This window comes from Taeniopygia guttata, chromosome 3, assembly GCF_048771995.1.
Source record: "Taeniopygia guttata chromosome 3, bTaeGut7.mat, whole genome shotgun sequence".
NCBI lineage: Eukaryota > Metazoa > Chordata > Aves > Passeriformes > Estrildidae > Taeniopygia > Taeniopygia guttata.
The window spans coordinates 1,662,654-1,680,569 of NC_133027.1; the positions used below are offsets into that span (position 1 = coordinate 1,662,654).

General features: G+C 48.6%; 1 protein-coding gene across 1 annotated transcript in view; it reads left to right on the forward strand.

Annotated features, from left to right (window-relative positions):
* The window catches only part of LOC115494645 (L-gulonolactone oxidase), a 38,349-nt gene extending 22,049 nt beyond the window's left edge, over positions 1–16,300 (forward strand). Inside the window, exons 10-13 of the mRNA XM_072926234.1 lie at positions 1,629–1,778; positions 6,353–6,517; positions 12,877–12,967; positions 15,984–16,300. Coding sequence (XP_072782335.1) covers positions 1,629–1,778; positions 6,353–6,517; positions 12,877–12,967; positions 15,984–16,112 — 535 coding nt within the window. The 3' untranslated portion in view covers positions 16,113–16,300. The remainder of the gene's footprint in view (positions 1–1,628; positions 1,779–6,352; positions 6,518–12,876; positions 12,968–15,983) is intronic.
* Positions 16,301–17,916: the final 1,616 nt, after the last annotated feature.

Here is a 17,916-nt window from a genome sequence, read left to right on the forward strand (position 1 = left end):
TTTGGATTTCGGATCAGGACTGGGATCGGGATCAGGGTCAGGATCAGGATTGAGATCAGGCATTGATTGGGATGTGATTGGGACTGGGATCAGGATTAGGATTGGGATTGGGATCAGGATTTGGATTGGGATTGGGATCAGGATTTGGATTGGGATTGGGATCAGGATTAGGATGGAATCAGGATCAGGACAGGGATCGGGATTGGGATCTGGACTGGGATCGGGGTCAGGATTTGGATGGGATCAGGATTGGGATGGGATCGAGATCAGCATCGGGGTTGGAATCAGGATCGGGATTCAGATCCGGATTAGGATCAGGATTAGTATCAGCATTGGGATGGGATTGGGATTGGGATCAGGATTGGTATGGGATCAGGATTGGGATTGGATCGGGATTAGGATGGGATCGGGATTGGGATCAGGATCAGGGTCAGGATCAGGATTGGGATGGGATCAGGATCAGGATCAAGGTCAGGATCAGGATTAGGATGGGATCGGGATTAGGATGGGATCAGGATTGGGATGGAATCGGGATTGGGATCGGGATCAGGATTTGGATGGGATTGGGATTGGGATGGGATCGAGATCAGCATCGGGGTTGGAATCAGGATCAGGATTCAGATCCGGATGGTGATTCAGATCAGGATCGGGACTGAGATTGGGATCAGGATCAGGATTGGGAGGGGATCGGGATTGGGAACACGATCAGGACTGGGATTGGGTCAGGTTTGGGATTGGGATCAGGATTGGGATTGGGATCAGAATCCAGATCAGGATTCGGATCAGGGATGGGAACCGGATTGGAAGCGGGATCGGGATCAGGACTGGGATCAGGATTGGGATTTAAATCAGGGTCGGGATTGGGATCGGGGTTCAGATCCAGGTTGGGATTAGAATGGACCTGGAACTTGGATCTGGATCTGGATCTGGGATCGGAATTGAGGCTGGGATTGGTATTGGGATTAGGATTGGGATTTGGATTGGGATTGGGATTGGGGATTGGGATCCAGTTCAGGATCAGGATTGGGATCACTACCAGGACTGGGATCAGGATTGGGGATTGAGATCATGCTTGGGATGGGAGCGAGATCAGCATCGGGGTTGGAATCAGGATCAGGATTCGGATCTGGATCAGGATTAGGATCAGGATTACTATCAGCATTGGGATGGGATCGGGATTGGGATCAGGATTGGGATGGATCAGGATCAGGATCAGGATCAGGATTGGGATGGGATCGGGATTGGTATGGATCGGGATCAGGATCAGGATCAGGATCAGGATCAGGATCGGGATTGGGATGGGATCAGGATTTGGATGGGATTAGGATCAGGTTTGGGATGGGATCAGGATTGGGATGGGATCAGGATTAGGATGGGATTGGGATTGGGATTGGGATGGATCGGGATTCAGATGGGATTGGGATTGGGATGGATCTGGATCGGGATGGGATCGGGATCGGGATCAGGATGGGATCAGGATCACCAGGCAACACCACAGGATTCCCTTTCCATGACAATCCCACCCCAACATTCCAAGAATTCCCGGATCCTTTCCCATCCGTTTCCGCTCCCTTCCCCTCCGTGGCTGGGATGGGAATTCCGGCTGAATTCCCAACTTTTCCCGGCAGCACCTTCTTCCCCAGGCTGGTGGTTTGGATCAACCGGATTTACTTCCGGCTGCTCTTCAGCTCCCGCACGGAAAACGTCGACCAGAGCCACCGGATCTTCAACTACGAGTGTCGCTTCCGGCAGCACGTCCAGGACTGGGCCATCCCCATGTAATTCCCGAATTTCCGGTGAATTCCCATGGGAATTCATCATCCCAGTCCAGGACTGGGCCATCCCCATGGAATTCCCGAATTTCCGGTCCTTCCCATGGGAATTCCCAGATCCCAGTCCAGGGTTTTGCCATCCCCATGGAATTCCCGAATTTCCGGGTCCTTAACATTGGGAATTCCCAGATCTCAGTCCAGGGATTGGCCATCCCCATGTAATTCCCGAATTCCCGGTCCTTAACATTGGGAATTCCCTTGGGAATTCATGATCTCAGTCCAGGATTGGCCATTCCCATGGAATTCCCGAATTCCGGGTCCTTTCCTTGGGAATTCCCATGGGAATTCATGATCCCGGTCCAGACTGGGCCATCCCCATGGAATTCCCGAATTCTGGGTCCTTCCCTTGGGAATTCCCAGATCCTGGTCCAGGGATTGGCCATCCCCATGGAATTCCTGAATTTCCGGTCCTTTCCATTGGGAATTCCCAGGTCCTGGTCCAGGACTGGGCAATCCCCATGGAATTCCCGAATTCCGGGTCCTTTCCATTGGGAATTCTGAGATCTCAGTCCATCCCCATGTAATTCCCAAATTCCGGGTCCTTTCCTTGGGAATTCCCATGGGAATTCATGATCCCAGTCCATTCCCAAGTAATTCCTGGATTCCAGTCCAGGACTGGGCCATCCCCATGGAATTCCCGAATTTCCGGTCCTTTCCATTGGGAATTCCCATGGGAATTCCCAAATCCTGGTCCAGGACTGGGCCATTCCCATGGGAGTTCCCAAATTCCCGACCCTTTCCCATGGGAATTCCCAGATCCCAGTCCAGGACTGGGCCATCCCCATGGAATTCCCGAATTCCCGACCCTTTCCATTGGGAATTCCCATGGGAATTCATGATCCCAGTCCAGGACTGGGCCATCCCCATGTAATTCCCAAATTCCTGACCCTTTCCCATGGGAATTCTCAGATCCCAGTCCAGGGATTGGCCATCCCCATGGAATTCCCGAATTCCGGGTCCTTTCCATGGGAATTCCCAGATCCCAGTCCAGGACTGGGCCATCCCCATGTAATTCCCGATTTCCCGGTGAATTCCCATGGGAATTCATGATCCCAGTCCAGGACTGGGCCATCCCCATGGAATTCCCGAATTCCGGGTCCTTTCCATTGGGAATTCCCAGATCTCGGTCCATTCCCATGGGAATTCATGATCCCAGACCAGGGATTCGCCATCCCCAAGGAATTCCCAAATTCCCAGCCACTTCCCATGGGAATTCCCAGATCTCAGTCCAGGACTGGGCTGTTCCCATGTAATTCCCGAATTCCGGGTCCTTAACATTGGGAATTCCCATGGGAATTCATGATCCCAGTCCAGGGATTGGCCATCCCCATGGAATTCCCGAATTCCCGGCCCTTCCCATGGGAATTCCAAGATCTCAGTCCATTCCCAAGTAATTCCTGGATTCCAGTCCAGGACTGGGCCATCCCCATGTAATTCCCAAATTCCGGGTCCTTTCCATTGGGAATTCCCATGGGAATTCATGATCCCAGTCCAGGACTGGGCCATCCCCATGGAATTCCCGAATTCCCGGTCCTTTCCATGGGAATTCCCATGGGAATTCATGATCCCAGTCCAGGGATTGGCCATTCCCATGTAATTCCCGAATTCCGGGTCCTTAACATTGGGAATTCCCAGATCTCAGTCCAGGGATTGGCCATTCCCATGGAATTCCCGAATTCCGGGTCCTTTCCTTGGGAATTCCCATGGGAATTCATGATCCCGGTCCAGACTGGGCCATCCCCATGGAATTCCCGAATTCTGGGTCCTTCCCTTGGGAATTCCCAGATCCTGGTCCAGGGATTGGCCATCCCCATGGAATTCCCGAATTCCGGGTCCTTTCCATTGGGAATTCCGAGATCTCAGTCCATTCCCAAGTAATTCCTGGATTCCAGTCCAGGACTGGGCCATCCCTATGTAATTCCCGAATTCCGGGTCCTTTCCATTGGGAATTCCCAGATTTCAGTCCAAGGATTGGCCATTCCCATGGAATTCCCGATTTCCCGGCCCCTTCCATTGGGAATTCCCATGGGAATTCATCATCCCAGTCCAGGACTGGGCCATCCCCATGGAATTCCCGAATTCCGGGTCCTTTCCTTGGGAATTCCCATGGGAATTCATGATCCCAGTCCAGGACTGGGCCATCCCCATGGAATTCCCGAATTTCTGGTCCTTTCCATTGGGAATTCCCAGACCCTGGTCCAGGACTGGGCCATCCCCATGTAATTCCTGAATTCCGGGTCCTTAACATTGGGAATTCCGAGATCTCAGTCCATTCCCAAGTAATTCCTGGATTCCAGTCCAGGACTGGGCAATTCCCATGTAATTCCCGAATTTCCGGGTCCTTCCATTGGGAATTCCCAGATCCCAGTCCAGGGATTGGCCATCCCCATGGAATTCCCAGATTCCCGCCCCTTCCCATGGGAATTCATGATCCCAGTCCAGGGATTGGCTGTTCCCATGGAATTCCCAAATCCCAATCCCGGGATCCCAAACCCACGGGAAGAACATTCCAGAACATTCCCGGGAATTCCCTTGGATAGAAATCCCTGCAGATCCCATTCCCATTCCAAATCCTCGATCTGTGTGATCCCGTGGGAAGAACATTCCAGAACATTCCCGGGAATTTCCTGAACACGGCGATCCCAATCCGGGAATCCCAAACCCACGGGAAGAAGATTCCTGGGAATTCCTGGGAATTCCCTGGGCCTGCAGATCCCAATCCCAGAGATCCCAAACCCACGGGAAGAACATTCCAGAACATTCCTGGGAATTTTCTGGGATAGAAATCCCTGCAGATCCCATTCCCGGGATCCGAAATCCATGGGAAGAACATTCCAGAACATTCCTGAGAATTCCCTGGGCCTGGAGATCCCAATCCCGGTATCCCAAACCCTCGGGAAGAACATCCCGGAACATTCCCGGGAATTCCCTGGGATAGAAATCCCTGCAGATCCCAATCCCGGGATCCCCAATCCACGGGAAGAACATTCCAGAACATTCCTGGGAATTCCCTCAGATAGAAATCCCTGCAGATCCCAATCCCAGGATCCCAAATCCTGGATCTATGTGATCCTGTGGGAAGAACATCCCAGAACATTCCTGGGAATTCCCTGGGTCTGGAGATCCCTGCAGATCCCAATTCCAGGATCCCAAATCCACGGGAATAACATTCCAGAACATTCCCGGGAATTCTCTCGGATAGAAATCCCTGCAGATCCCAATCCCGGGATCCCAAATCCATGGGAAGAACATTCCCGGGAATTCCCTGGACATGGCGATCCCAACCCCGGGATCCCAAACCCACAGGAAGAACATCCCAGAACATTCCTGGGAATTCCCTGGGCTTGGAGATCCGAATCCCGGGATCCCAAACCCTCGGGAAGAACATTCCAGAAGATTCCTGGGAATTCCCTCAGATAGAAATCCCTGCAGATCCCAATACCAGGATCCCAAACCCACGGGAAAAACATTCCTGGGAATTCCCTGGGCCTGGAGATCCCAATCCGGGGTTCCCAAATCCACGGGAAGAACATTCCAGAACATTCCTGGGAATTCCCTGGACATGGAGATCCCAATCCCGGGATCCCAAACCCTCGGGAAGCACATCCCAGAACATTCCCGGGAATTCCCTCAGATAGAAATCCCTGCAGATCCCAATCCCGGGATCCCAAACCCTCGGGAAGCGCATTCCAGAAGATTCCCGGGAATTCCCTGGACATGGCGATCCCAATCCCGGGATCCCAAACCCACGGGAAGAACATCCCGGAACCTTCCTGGGAATTCCCTCAGATAGAAATCCCTGCAGATCCCAATCCCGGGATCCCAAACCCACGGGAAGAGCATTCCAGAACATTCCTGGGAATTCCCTGGACATGGCGATCCCAATCCCGGGATCCCAAATCCTGGATCTGTGAGATCCCATGGGAAAAACATTCCAGAACATTCCTGGGAATTCCCTGGGCATGGCGATCCCAATCCTGGGATCCCAAACCCACGGGAAGAACATTCCAGAACATTCACAGGAATTCCCTGGGCTTGGAGATCCCAATCCCGGGATCCCAAACCCACGGGAAGAACATCCCAGAACATTCCCGGGAATTCCCTGGTCATGGAGATCCCAATCCTGGGATCCCAAACCCACGGGAAGAACATTCCAGAACATTCCTGGGAATTCCCTGGACTTGGAGATCCCAATCCCAGGATCCCAAATCCATGGGAAGAACATTCCAGAACATTCCTGGGAATTCCCTTTGATAGAAATCCCTGCAGATCCTAATCCTATTCCAAATCCTGGATCTGTGTGATCCTATGGGAAGAACATCCCAGAACATTCCTGGGAATTCCCTGAACATGGAGATCCCAATCCCGGTATCCCAAACCCATGGGAAAAACATTCCAGAACATTCCTGGGAATTCCCTGGGATAGAAATCCCTGCAGATCCCAATCCCGGGATCCCAAACCCTCGGGAAGAACATTCCCGGGAATTCCCCGCACTGACCGGGATGTGTTTCCGGCGCAGCGGGAAGACGCGGGAGGCGCTGCTGGAGCTGAAGGCGGAGCTGGATCGCAATCCCGGGATCGGGGCGCACTTCCCGGTGGAGATCCGCTTCTGCCGGCGGGACGAGATCCCGCTGAGCCCCTGCTTCCGGCGGGACAGCTGCTACATCAACGTCCTCATGTACCGGTGAGATCCCGCAGTCCCAAATCCGCGGGAATGTTTCCTTGGGGTCCCTGCAGATCCCGATCCCCAATCCATGGGAATGTTCCTGACGGGAATTGTTCCATGGGGTCCCTGCAGATCCCGATCCCGGGATCCCGAATCCATGGGAAGAGGAGACACTGTTCCCACTGGGAATATTTCCATGGGATCCCTCCAGATCCCGATCCTGGGAATCCCGAATCCATGGGAATGTCCCCGCCGGGAATATTTCCTTGGGATCCCTCCAGATCCCGATCCTGGGATCCCAAATCCATGGGAATTTCTGGGAATCCCCAATCCATGGGAATGTTCCCACCCCGGGAATATTTCCACGGGATCCCTCCAGATCCCATCCTGGGAATCCCAAATCCATGGGAATGTTCCCACCACTGGGAATATTTCCTTGGGATCCCTGCAGGTCCTGATCCTGGGAATCCCCAATCCACGGGAATGTTCCTGCTGGGAATATTTCCTTGGGATCCCTCCAGATCCCGATCCCAAATCCATGGGAAGAGGAGACACCATTCCCAGCAGAAATATTTCCATGGGATCCCTCCAGATCCTGATCCTGGGAATCCCGAATCCATGGGAACATTCCTCAGCGGGAATCTTTCCTTGGGATCCCTGCAGATCCCGATCCCAAATCCATGGGAATGTTCCTGATGGGAATATTTCCACAGGATCTCTCCAGATCCCAATTCTGGGATCCCTAATTTATGGGAATTCCTGAGAATCCCGAATCCATGGGAACGTTCCTGCCGGAAATATTTCCATGGGATCCCTGCAGGTCCCGATCTTGGGAATCCCGAATCCATGGGAATTTCTGGGAATCCCGAATCCATGGGAATTTCTGGGAATCCCCAATCCATGGGAATGTCCCCACCAGGAATATTTCCTTGGGATCCCTGCAGGTCCCGAATCCATGGGGACCCCATTCCCACCGGGAATATTTCCATGAAAATCCTTCTAGATCCCACTCCCGGGATCCCAAATCCATGGGGACTCCATTCCAACCAGGAATATTTCCATGGGATCCCTGCAGATCCCAATCCTGGGAATCCCGAATCCATGGGAACGTTCCCGCCGGGAATATTTCCATGGGATCCCTTCAGATCCTGATCCCAGGATCCCAAATCCGTGGGAACATTCCCACTGGGAATATTTCCATGGGATCCCTGCAGATCCCAATCCCGGGATCCCAAATCCATGGGAAGACGAGACACAATTCCCGCTGGAAATATTTCCATGGAGATCCTTCTAGATCCCACTCCCAGGATCCCAAATCTATGGGAATCCATGGGAAACGCCAATCCATGGGAATCCCCAGGAATCCCAAATCCATGGGAACGTTCCCACCGGGAATATTTCCTTGGGATCCCTCCAGATCCCAAATCCATGAGGACTCCATTCCCACCAGGAATATTTCCATGCGGTCCCTGCAGATCCCGATCCTGGGAATCCCGAATCCATGGGAACGTTCCCACTGGGAATATTTCCATGGGATCCCTGCAGGTCCCGAATCCATGAGGACTCCATTCCCACCGGGAATATTTCCATGGGATCCCTGCTGATCCCGATCCCGGGATCCCAAATCCATGGGAATCCCCAATCCATGGGAACATTCCTGCCAGGAATATTTCCATGAAAATCTTTCTAGATCCCAATCCCGGGATCCCAAATCTATGGGAATCCATGGGAACGTTCCCACTGGGAATATTTCCACGGGGTCCATGCAGATCCCGATCCCAGGATCCCAAATCCATGGGAATCCCGAATCCATGGGAATGTTCCCACCAAGAATATTTCCATGGGATCCCTGCAGATCCCGATCCCGGGATCCCAAATCTATGGGAATTCCTGGGAATCCTGAATCCATGGGAACGTTCCCACCAGGAATATTTCCATGGGATCCCTGTAGATCCCGATCCATGGGAATCCCGAATCCATGGGAAGAGGAGACACCGTTCCCACTGGGAATATTTCCATGGGATCTCTGCAGATCCCAGGATCCCAAATCCATGGGAACGTTCCCACCGGGAATCTTTCCTTGGGATCCCTGCAGATCCCAATCCCAAATCCACGGGAGCGTTCCTGGCGGGAATATTTCCATGGGATCCCTGCAGATCCCGATCCCAAATCCATGGAATGTTCCTGATAGGAATATTTCCATGGGATCCCTGCAGGTTCCAAATCCATGGGGACCCCATTCCCACCAGGAATATTTCCATGAAAATCCTTCTAGATCCCAATCCTGGGATCCCAAATCCATGGGAATCCATGGGAACGTTCCCACTGGGAATATTTCCTTGGGATCCCTGCAGATCCAGTCCCGGGAATCCCGAATCCAGGGCAACCCCCAATCCATGGGAACGTTCCCACTGGGAATCTTTCCATGGGATCCCTCCAGATCCCGATTCTGGGAATCCCAAATCCATGGGAACGTCCCCACCAGGAATATTTCCATGGGATCCCTCCAGATCCCAATCCTGGGATCCCAAATCCGTGGGAATGTTCCCACCGGGAATATTTCCATGGGATCCCTGCAGGTCCTGATCCCGGGATCCCAAATCCATGGGAATCCATGGGAATGTTCCCACCAGGAATCTTTCCTTGGGATCCCTCCAGATCCCGATCCTGGGAATCCCAAATCCATGGGAACGTTCCTGACGGGAATGTTTCCTTGGGATCCCTGCAGGTCCTAAATCCATGGGAATCCCGAATCCATGGGAATGTTCCCACCGGGAATATTTCCATGGGATCCCTGCAGATCCCGATCCATGGGAATCCCGAATCCATGGGAAGAGGAGACACCGTTCCCACTGGAAATATTTCCATGGAGATCCTTCTAGATCCCGATCCTGGGATCCCGAATCCAGGGCAATCCCCAATCCATGGGAACGCTCCTGCCTGGAATATTTCCTTGGGATGCCTCCAGATCCCAATCCCGGGAATCCCAAATCCAGGGCAATCCCCAATCCATGGGAATGCTCCCACCGGGAATATTTCCATGGGATCCCTCCAGATCCCGATCCTGGGAATCCCGAATCCATGGGAATTCCTGGGAATCCCGAATCCATGGGAATCCCCAGGAATCTCTAGTCCATGGGAACATTCCCACCGGGAATATTTCCACGGGATCCCTGCAGATCCCAAATCCATGGGGACTCCATTCCCACTGGGAATATTTCCATGGGATCCCTGCAGATCCCGATCCCGAATCCACGGGAACGTTCCCACCAGGAACATTTCCACGGGATCCCACCAGATCCTGATCCTGGGAATCCCAAATACATGGGAATCCATGGGAACGTTCCTGACGGGAATGTTTCCTTGGGATCCCTGCAGGTCCTAAATCCATGGGAATCCCGAATCCATGGGAAAGTTCCCGCCAGGAATATTTCCATGGGATCCCTGCAGATCCCGATCCATAGGAATCCCGAATCCATGGGAAGAGGAGACACCGTTCCCACTGGGAATATTTCCATGGGATCCCTGCAGGTCCCAATCCTGGGAATCCCGAATCCATGGGAATCCCTGGGAATCCTGAATCCATGGGAACGTTCCCACCAATAATATTTCCATGGGATCCCTGCAGATCCTGATCCCAGGATCCCAAATCCATGGGAATCCCCAATCCATGGGAACGTTCCCACCGGGAATATTTCCTTGGGATCCCTCCAGATCCCGATCCAAGGATCCCAAATCCATGGGAATTCCTGGGAATCCTGAATCCATGGGAACGTTCCCACCACTGGGAATATTTCCCTGGGATCCCTCCAGATCCCGATCCTGGGAATCCCGAATCCACGGGAACGTTCCCACCGGGAATATTTCCATGGGATCCCTGCAGGTCCCAATCCTGGGAATCCCGAATCCATGGGAATGTCCCCGCTGGGAATATTTCCACGGGATCCCTGCAGATCCCGATCCCAAATCCATGGGGACCCCATTCCCACCGGGAATATTTCCTTGGGATCCCTGCAGATCCCTATCCTGGGAATCCTTGGGAACGTTCCCGCCGGGAATATTTCCATGGGATCCCTGCAGATCCCAATCCCGGGATCCCAAAATTCCTGGTGCTGGATCCTGGGCTCCGGCTGATTCCCAGTCCCAATATCCGGAATTCCCGGGGCTGGATCCCAGGTGGGGATCGCTGATCCCAAATCCTGGAATTCCCGGGCCCGGATCCCAGGGTCAGATATTGGGGTCGGATCCCGGGGTGGATCCCAGTCCAATCCCGAATCCCGGAATTCCCAGAATTCCCGGGGTCGGATCCCAGGGGCAGATCACTGCCCAATCCCAGATCCTGAATCCAGGAATTCCCAGAATTCCTGTTGGCGGATCCCCATGGCGGATCCCAGTCCAATCCCAAATCCTGGAATTCCCAGAATTACTGGGCTTGGATCCCAGGGTCAGAACCCCGATCCCAGATCCCATAATTCCCAGGGCTGGATCCTGCTGATTCCCAAATTCCCGGGTGTGGATCCTGATCCCGAATCCCAGAATTCCCATGGTCGGATCCTGTGGGCGGATCCCAGTCCAATCCCAGATCCCGAATCCCAGAATTCCCATGGTCGGATCCCAGATCCTGAATCCCGGAATTCCCGGCATTCCCAGAATTCCCGGGGCAGGCTGGCAGTGCGGGGCCACTCCCTGAGGGTGGAATTCCGGGAATTCGCGGAGTCGGATCCCGGGGTCAGATCCCAAATCCCGAATCTTGGAATTCCCATGGTCGGATCCCAAATCCCGGAATTCCCCGAATTCCTGGCATTCCCAGAATTCCTGTGGGCAGATCCCAGTCCAATCCCGGGTCCCGAATCTCAGAATTCCCGTGGTCGGATCCCAGATCCCAAATCCCAGAATTCCCAGAATTCCCATGGTTGGATCCTGGGGGTTGATCCCAGTCCAATCCCGGATCCCGAATCCCAGAATTCCCGTGGTCGGATCCCAGATCCCAAATCTTGGAATTCCCGGCATTCCTGGCATTCCCAGAATTCCCGGGGCGGGCTGGCAGTGTGGGGCCACTCCCTGATGCCGGAATTCCGGGAATTCCCGGAGTCGGATCCCGGGGTCGGATCCCGGTCCAATCCCAGATCCTGAATCCTGGAATTTCTGTGGTCGGATCCCAAATCCCAAATCCTGGAATTCCCTGAATTCCCGGCATTCCCAGAATTCCTGTGGGCAGATCCCAGTCCAATCCCGAATCCCGGATCCCGAATCCCGGAATTCTCAGCATTCCCAGAATTCCCATGGTCAGATCCCAGTCCAATCCTGGGTCCCGAATCTCAGAATTCCCGTGGTCGGATCCCAGATCCCGAATCTTGGAATTTCCCCAATTCCTGGAATTCCCAGAATTCCCGTGGGTGGATCCCAGATCCTGAATCCTGGAATTCATGGGGTGGGCTGGCAGTGCGGGGCCGCTCCCTGATCCCGGAATTCTGGGAATTCCATGGGCAGATCGTGGTCAAATCCCAGATCCCGAATCCCGGAATTCCTGTGGTTGGATCCCGAATCCTGGAATTCCCAGAATTCCCAGGGGCGGATCCCATAGGCAGATCCCAGTCCAATCCCAGATCCTGAATCCCGGAATTCCCTGAATTCCCAGCATTCCCAGAATTCCTGGAATTCCTGGAATTTCCGGGGTCAGATCCCAGATCCCGAATCCCGGCATTCTGGGAATACCAGGGGCGGACTCCCACTCCAGGGCCGCTCCCTGATGCCGGAATTCCAGGAATTCCTGGGGGTGGATGCCATGGGCAGATCCCAGTCCAATCCTGAATCCCAAATCCCATAATTCCCGGAATTCCCATGGTCAGATCCTGGGGCCTGATCCCAATCCAATCCCAGATCCCAAATCCCAGAATTCCCGGGGTCAGATCCCAAATCCAGAATCTCAGAATTCCCAGAATTCCCGTGGGCAGATCCCAGTCCAATCCCCGGTCCCGAATCTCAGAATTCCCGTGGTCGGTTCCCAAATCCCAAATCCCGGCATTCCCAGAATTCCCCAAATTCTTGGCATTCCCAGAATTCCCGGGGCGGGCTCCCGCTCCGGGGCGGCTCCCTGATGTGGGAATTCCAGGAATTCCCAGAGTCAGATCCCGGGGTCGGATCCCAGATCAATCCCAGATCCCGAATCCTGGAATTCCCCAAATTCCCAGCATTCTGTGAATTCCCGTGGGCAGATCCCAGTCCAATCTCAGATCCCGAATCCCAGAATTCCCGGCATTCCCTGATTTCCCGAAATTCCTGGAATTCCCGGAATTCCCGGGGTGGGTTCCCGCTCCGGGGCCTCTCCCTGCTGCGGGAATTCCGTGAATTCCGGAATTCCGTGAATTGTCCCTCAGGCCGTACGGGAAGGAGGCGCCGCGGGGCCGTTACTGGGGGATCTACGAGGGGATCATGCGCCGGCACGGGGGGAGACCCCACTGGGCAAAGGTACCCGGAAAATCGGGAATGGGCCGGAAAAACGGGAATTCCAACCGGGAAATGGGGATTTTCCAGGAAAAACGGAGATTTTCTAGGGAAAAATGGGAATTTTTAATGGGATGGAAAAACAACGGGAATGGGCGGAAAAATGATGGGAATTCCAACCGGGAAATGGGGATTTTCCAGGAAAAAATGGGGATTTTCTGGGGAAAAATGGGAATTTTTAATGGGATGGAAAAACCGGGAATGGGGCTGGAAAAATAACGGGAATGGGGCGGGAAAATAACGGGAATGGGGCGGGAAAAATAACGGGAATGGGGCGGGAAAACGGGAATTCCAACCAGGAAATGGGGATTTTCCAGGAAAAACAGAGAGTTTCTAGGAAAAAATGGGAATTTTTAATGGGATGGGAAAACAACGGGAATGGGACGGGAAAACAACGGGAATGGGATGGAAAAACGGGAATTCCAACTGGGAAATGGGGATTTTCCAGGAAAAACGGAGATTTTCTAGGGAAAAATGGGAATTTTTAATGGGATGGAAAAACAACGGGAATGGGCTGGAAAAACGGGAATTCCAACCGGGAAATGGGGATTTTCCAGGAAAAATGGAGATTTTCTAGGGAAAAATGGGAATTTTTAATGGGATGGAAAAATAACGGGAATGGGACGGGAAAATAACGGGAATGGGGCGGGAAAAATAACGGGAATGGGGTGGGAAAAATAACGGGAATGGGGCGGGAAAATGAGAATTCCAACCGGGAAATGGGGATTTTCCAGGAAAAACAGAGATTTTCTAGGGAAAAATGGGAATTTTTAATGGGATGGAAAAACAATGGGAATGGGATGGGAAAAATAATGGGAATGGGGCAGGAAAAATAACGGGAATGGGACGGGAAAAATAACGGGAATGGGATGGGAAAATGGGAATTCCAACCGGGAAATGGGGATTTTCCAGGAAAAATGGAGATTTTCTAGGGAAAAATGGGAATTTTTAATGGGATGGAAAAACAACGGGAATGGGACGGGGACAATAACGGGAATGAGACGGGAAAAATAATGGGAATGGGGTGGGAAAACGGGAATTCCAACCGGGAAATGGGGATTTTCCAGGAAAAACAGAGATTTTCTAGGGAAAAATGGGAATTTTTAATGGGATGGAAAAACAACAGGAATGGGACGGGAAAAATGGGAATTCCAACTGGGAAATGGGGATTTTCCGGGAAAAACTGAGATTTTCTAGGGAAAAATGGGAATTTTTAATGGGATGGAAAAATAACGGGAATGGGATGGGAAAACGGGAATGGGCGGGAAAAACAACGGGAATGGGCCGGGAAAAATGGGAATTCCAACTGAGAAATGGGGATTTTCTAGGAAAAATGGAGATTTTCTATGGAAAAATGGGAATTTTTAATGGGATGGAAAAACAACAGGAATGGGGCGGGAAAATAACGGGAATGGGGCGGAAAAATAATGGGAATGGGGCGGGAAAAATAACGGGAATGGGCGGGAAAAACAACGGAAATGGGCCGGGAAAAACTGGAATTTTCCACGGGAAAACAGGGATTGCCACAGAAAAACGGAATTTTTCCAGGGAAAAATGGGAATTTTTAATGGGAAAATGGGGATTTTCAATGTGAGAAATGGGAATTCATACTGGGAAAACGGATTGCCAGGGAAAACCGGGAATTTTCCGGGGACAAATGGGAATTTTTCAGGGAAGAATGGGAATTTTTAATGGAAAATGGGGATTTTCCAGGGAAAAATGGGAATTCTTAACTGGAAAATGGGGAATTTCCAGGGAAAAATGGGAATTTCCCGGGGAAAAATGGGAATTTTTAATGGGAAAATAGAGATTTACATGGGAAAAATGGGAATTCTTAACAGGAAAATGGGGATTTTCCAGGGAAAGAATGGGAATTTTTAATGGGAAAACAGGGATTTTCCAGGGGAAAAATAGGGAATATTTGACAGAAAACCAGGAATTTTTACCTGGAAAATGGGACTTTTCAGGGGGAAAATGGGAATTTGTACCGGGAAAATGGGAATTTTTCATGAGAAAATGGGGATTTTTAATGGCAAAAATGGAAATTTTTCAGGGAAAAATGGGAATTTATCACAGGAAAATGGGGATTTTCCAGGGTAAAACGGGAAATCGTAACGGGAAAATGGGGATTCCTCACGGGAAAATGGGAATTTTTAATGATGAAGAAATGGGAAAAAAGGGGAAAAGGGGGGAAAAAAGGGATTTTTAATGGCAAAAAATTTTGGGGAAAATGGGGTGAAAATGGGGGAAAATGGGATTTTTAATGGAAGAAATGGGATTTTTAATGGAAAAATTTTGGGAAAAAATGGGGGGAAATTGGGATTTTGAAATGGGGATAAAATGGGGGAAATGGGATTTTTAATGAAAAAAAATTGGGAAAAAAGGGGGAAAGAATGGTGAAAATGGGATTTTTAATGGGAATAATTGGGGAAAATTGAGATTTTTAATGGGAAAAATTGGGGGGAAAATGGGGAAAAATTGAAAAAATGAGGGTTTTTTTAATGGGAAAAATGAGATTTTTTTAATGGAAAAAATGGGATTTTTAATGGAAAATTTTGGGAAAAAATGGAGGGAAAATGGGATTTTTTTAATGGGAAAAATGGAATTTTTTAATGTGGATAAAATTGGGAAAATTGGGATTTTTAACAAGAAAAAAGGGATTTTTTAATGGAAAAAATTTGGGGAAATTGGGGGAAATGGAGTAAAATTGGGATTTTAATGGAAAAAAAAAGGGGGAAATGGGATTTTTAATGGAAAAAAATATGGGCAAAAATGGGATTTTTAATGGGGAAAATGGAGATTTTTAATGGGAAAAATTTGGGGAACAATGAGGAAAAAATGGGAAAAATGAGATTTTTTTATGGAAAAAAAAGAGATTTTTAATGGAAAAATTTGGGAAAAATTGGGGGAAATTGGGATTTTTTTTAATTAGGAAAAAAAAAAAGGGAAAAATTTGGATTTTTTTCCGGTTTTTCCACAGGCTCACAGCTGCACGCGGAAGGATTTCCTGGAGATGTTCCCGGAATTCCCAAAATTCTGCGCCCTGAGGGAGAAACTGGACCCGGCCGGGATTTTCCTCAACTCCTACCTGGAAAAAGTCTTTTTTTAGCCCCACATGGAATTCTCCCGGGAATTCCCAATTTTCCCGGAATTCCCAATTAGTTCCTCGGGAATTCGGAATTTTCCCGGGAATTTTCAATCATTTTCCCACAAAATCTGAATTATTTTCCCAAAAAATCAGAATTGTTTTCCCACAAAATCTGAATTTTCCCGGGAATTTTCAATCATTTTCCTGGGAATTTTGACTTTTCCCACAAAATCTGAATGATTTTCCCCAAAATTCCAAATTTTCCAGGGAATTCGGAATTTTCCCAGGAATTTTCAATAATTTTCCTGGGAATTCTGAATTATTTTCCCAGGAATTCAGAATTTTCCCGGGAATTTTCAATTATTTTCCCACAAAATCTGAATTTTCCTGAGAATTCCGAATTATTTTCCCGGGAATTTTGAATTTTCCCACAAAATCTGAATTATTTTCCCGAAAATTCTGAATTTTCCCAGAATTCCGAATAATTTCTCCAGGAATTTGGAATTTTCCCAGGAATTTTCAATAATTTTCCCGGGAATTTTGGATCATTTTCCCACAAAATCTGAACTATTTCCCCACAAAATTCTGAATTTCCCCAAAAATTCTGAATTATTTTCCCACAAAATCTGGAATTTTTTTTTCCAGGAATTTTGATTTTTCCCTGGAATTCTGAATTATTTTCCTGGGAATTCCAAATTATTTTCCTGGGGAAAAAAAAATCCCCCCCCCAAAAAATGAAATAAAATGAAACAAAATAAAATGAAATGAAATGAAATAAAATAAAATAAAATAAAATAAAATAAAATAAAATAAAATAAAATAAAATAAAATAAAATAAAATAAAATAAAATAAAATAAAATAAAATAAAATAAAATAAAATAAAACAAATTTCAAAAATCCCCTTAAAGTATAAAAAAAATAAATAAAAAATCACAATAAAATCCCATTTGTGTCGTTTTTTTCTCTTTATTTTCTATTTAATTTCCCTTTTTTATTCCCATTTTCCCCTTTATTTTCTATTTTCTTTTCCCTTTTTTATTCTCATTTTCCCCTTTTTTATTTTCATTTTTTTTCCCTTTTTTAGTCCCATTTTTACCCGGAGTTTTTTCTATTTTATTTTCATTTTTTCCCCTTTATTTTCTTTTTCATTTCCCCTTTTTAGCCTCAATTTTCCCTTTTTTTATTCTCATTTTTCCTTTTTTTAATTCGCATTTTTCCTTTTTTTTATTCTAATTTTTCCTTTTTTTAATCTCAATTTTCCCCTTTTTTAATTCTCATTTTTCCTTTTTTATTCTCATTTTCCCTCCTTTTAATTCACATTTTTCCTTTTTTAATTCTCATTTTTCTTTTTTAAAAATCAATTTTCCCTTTTTTTTTATTCTCATTTTCCCCTTTTTTGTATTCTCAAATTCCCCCTTTTTTATTCCCATTTTTCCTCTGATTTTTTTCTATTTAATTTTAATTTTTCCCTTTATTTTCTCTTTCATTTCCCCTTTTTAGTCCCAATTTTCCCCTTTTTTTTATTCTCATTTTTCCCCTTTTTATTCCCATTTTTCCCCCTATTTTATTCCAATTTTCTCCTTTTTTTATTCCCATTTTTCCCCTTTATTTTTTATTTAATTTTCCCTTCCCCCCCTTTTACCCCCTCCATTAATTCCATTTTTTTCTTTATTTTCTATTTATTTTTCCCTTTTTTTATTCCCCTTTCTGCCCATCCATCCCCTCCATTAATTGGATTTTTCCCTTTATTTCCCTCCCATTAATTTCATTTTTTTCCCTTATTTATTCCCATTTTTCCCCTTTTTTTCCCTCCATTAATTGGAT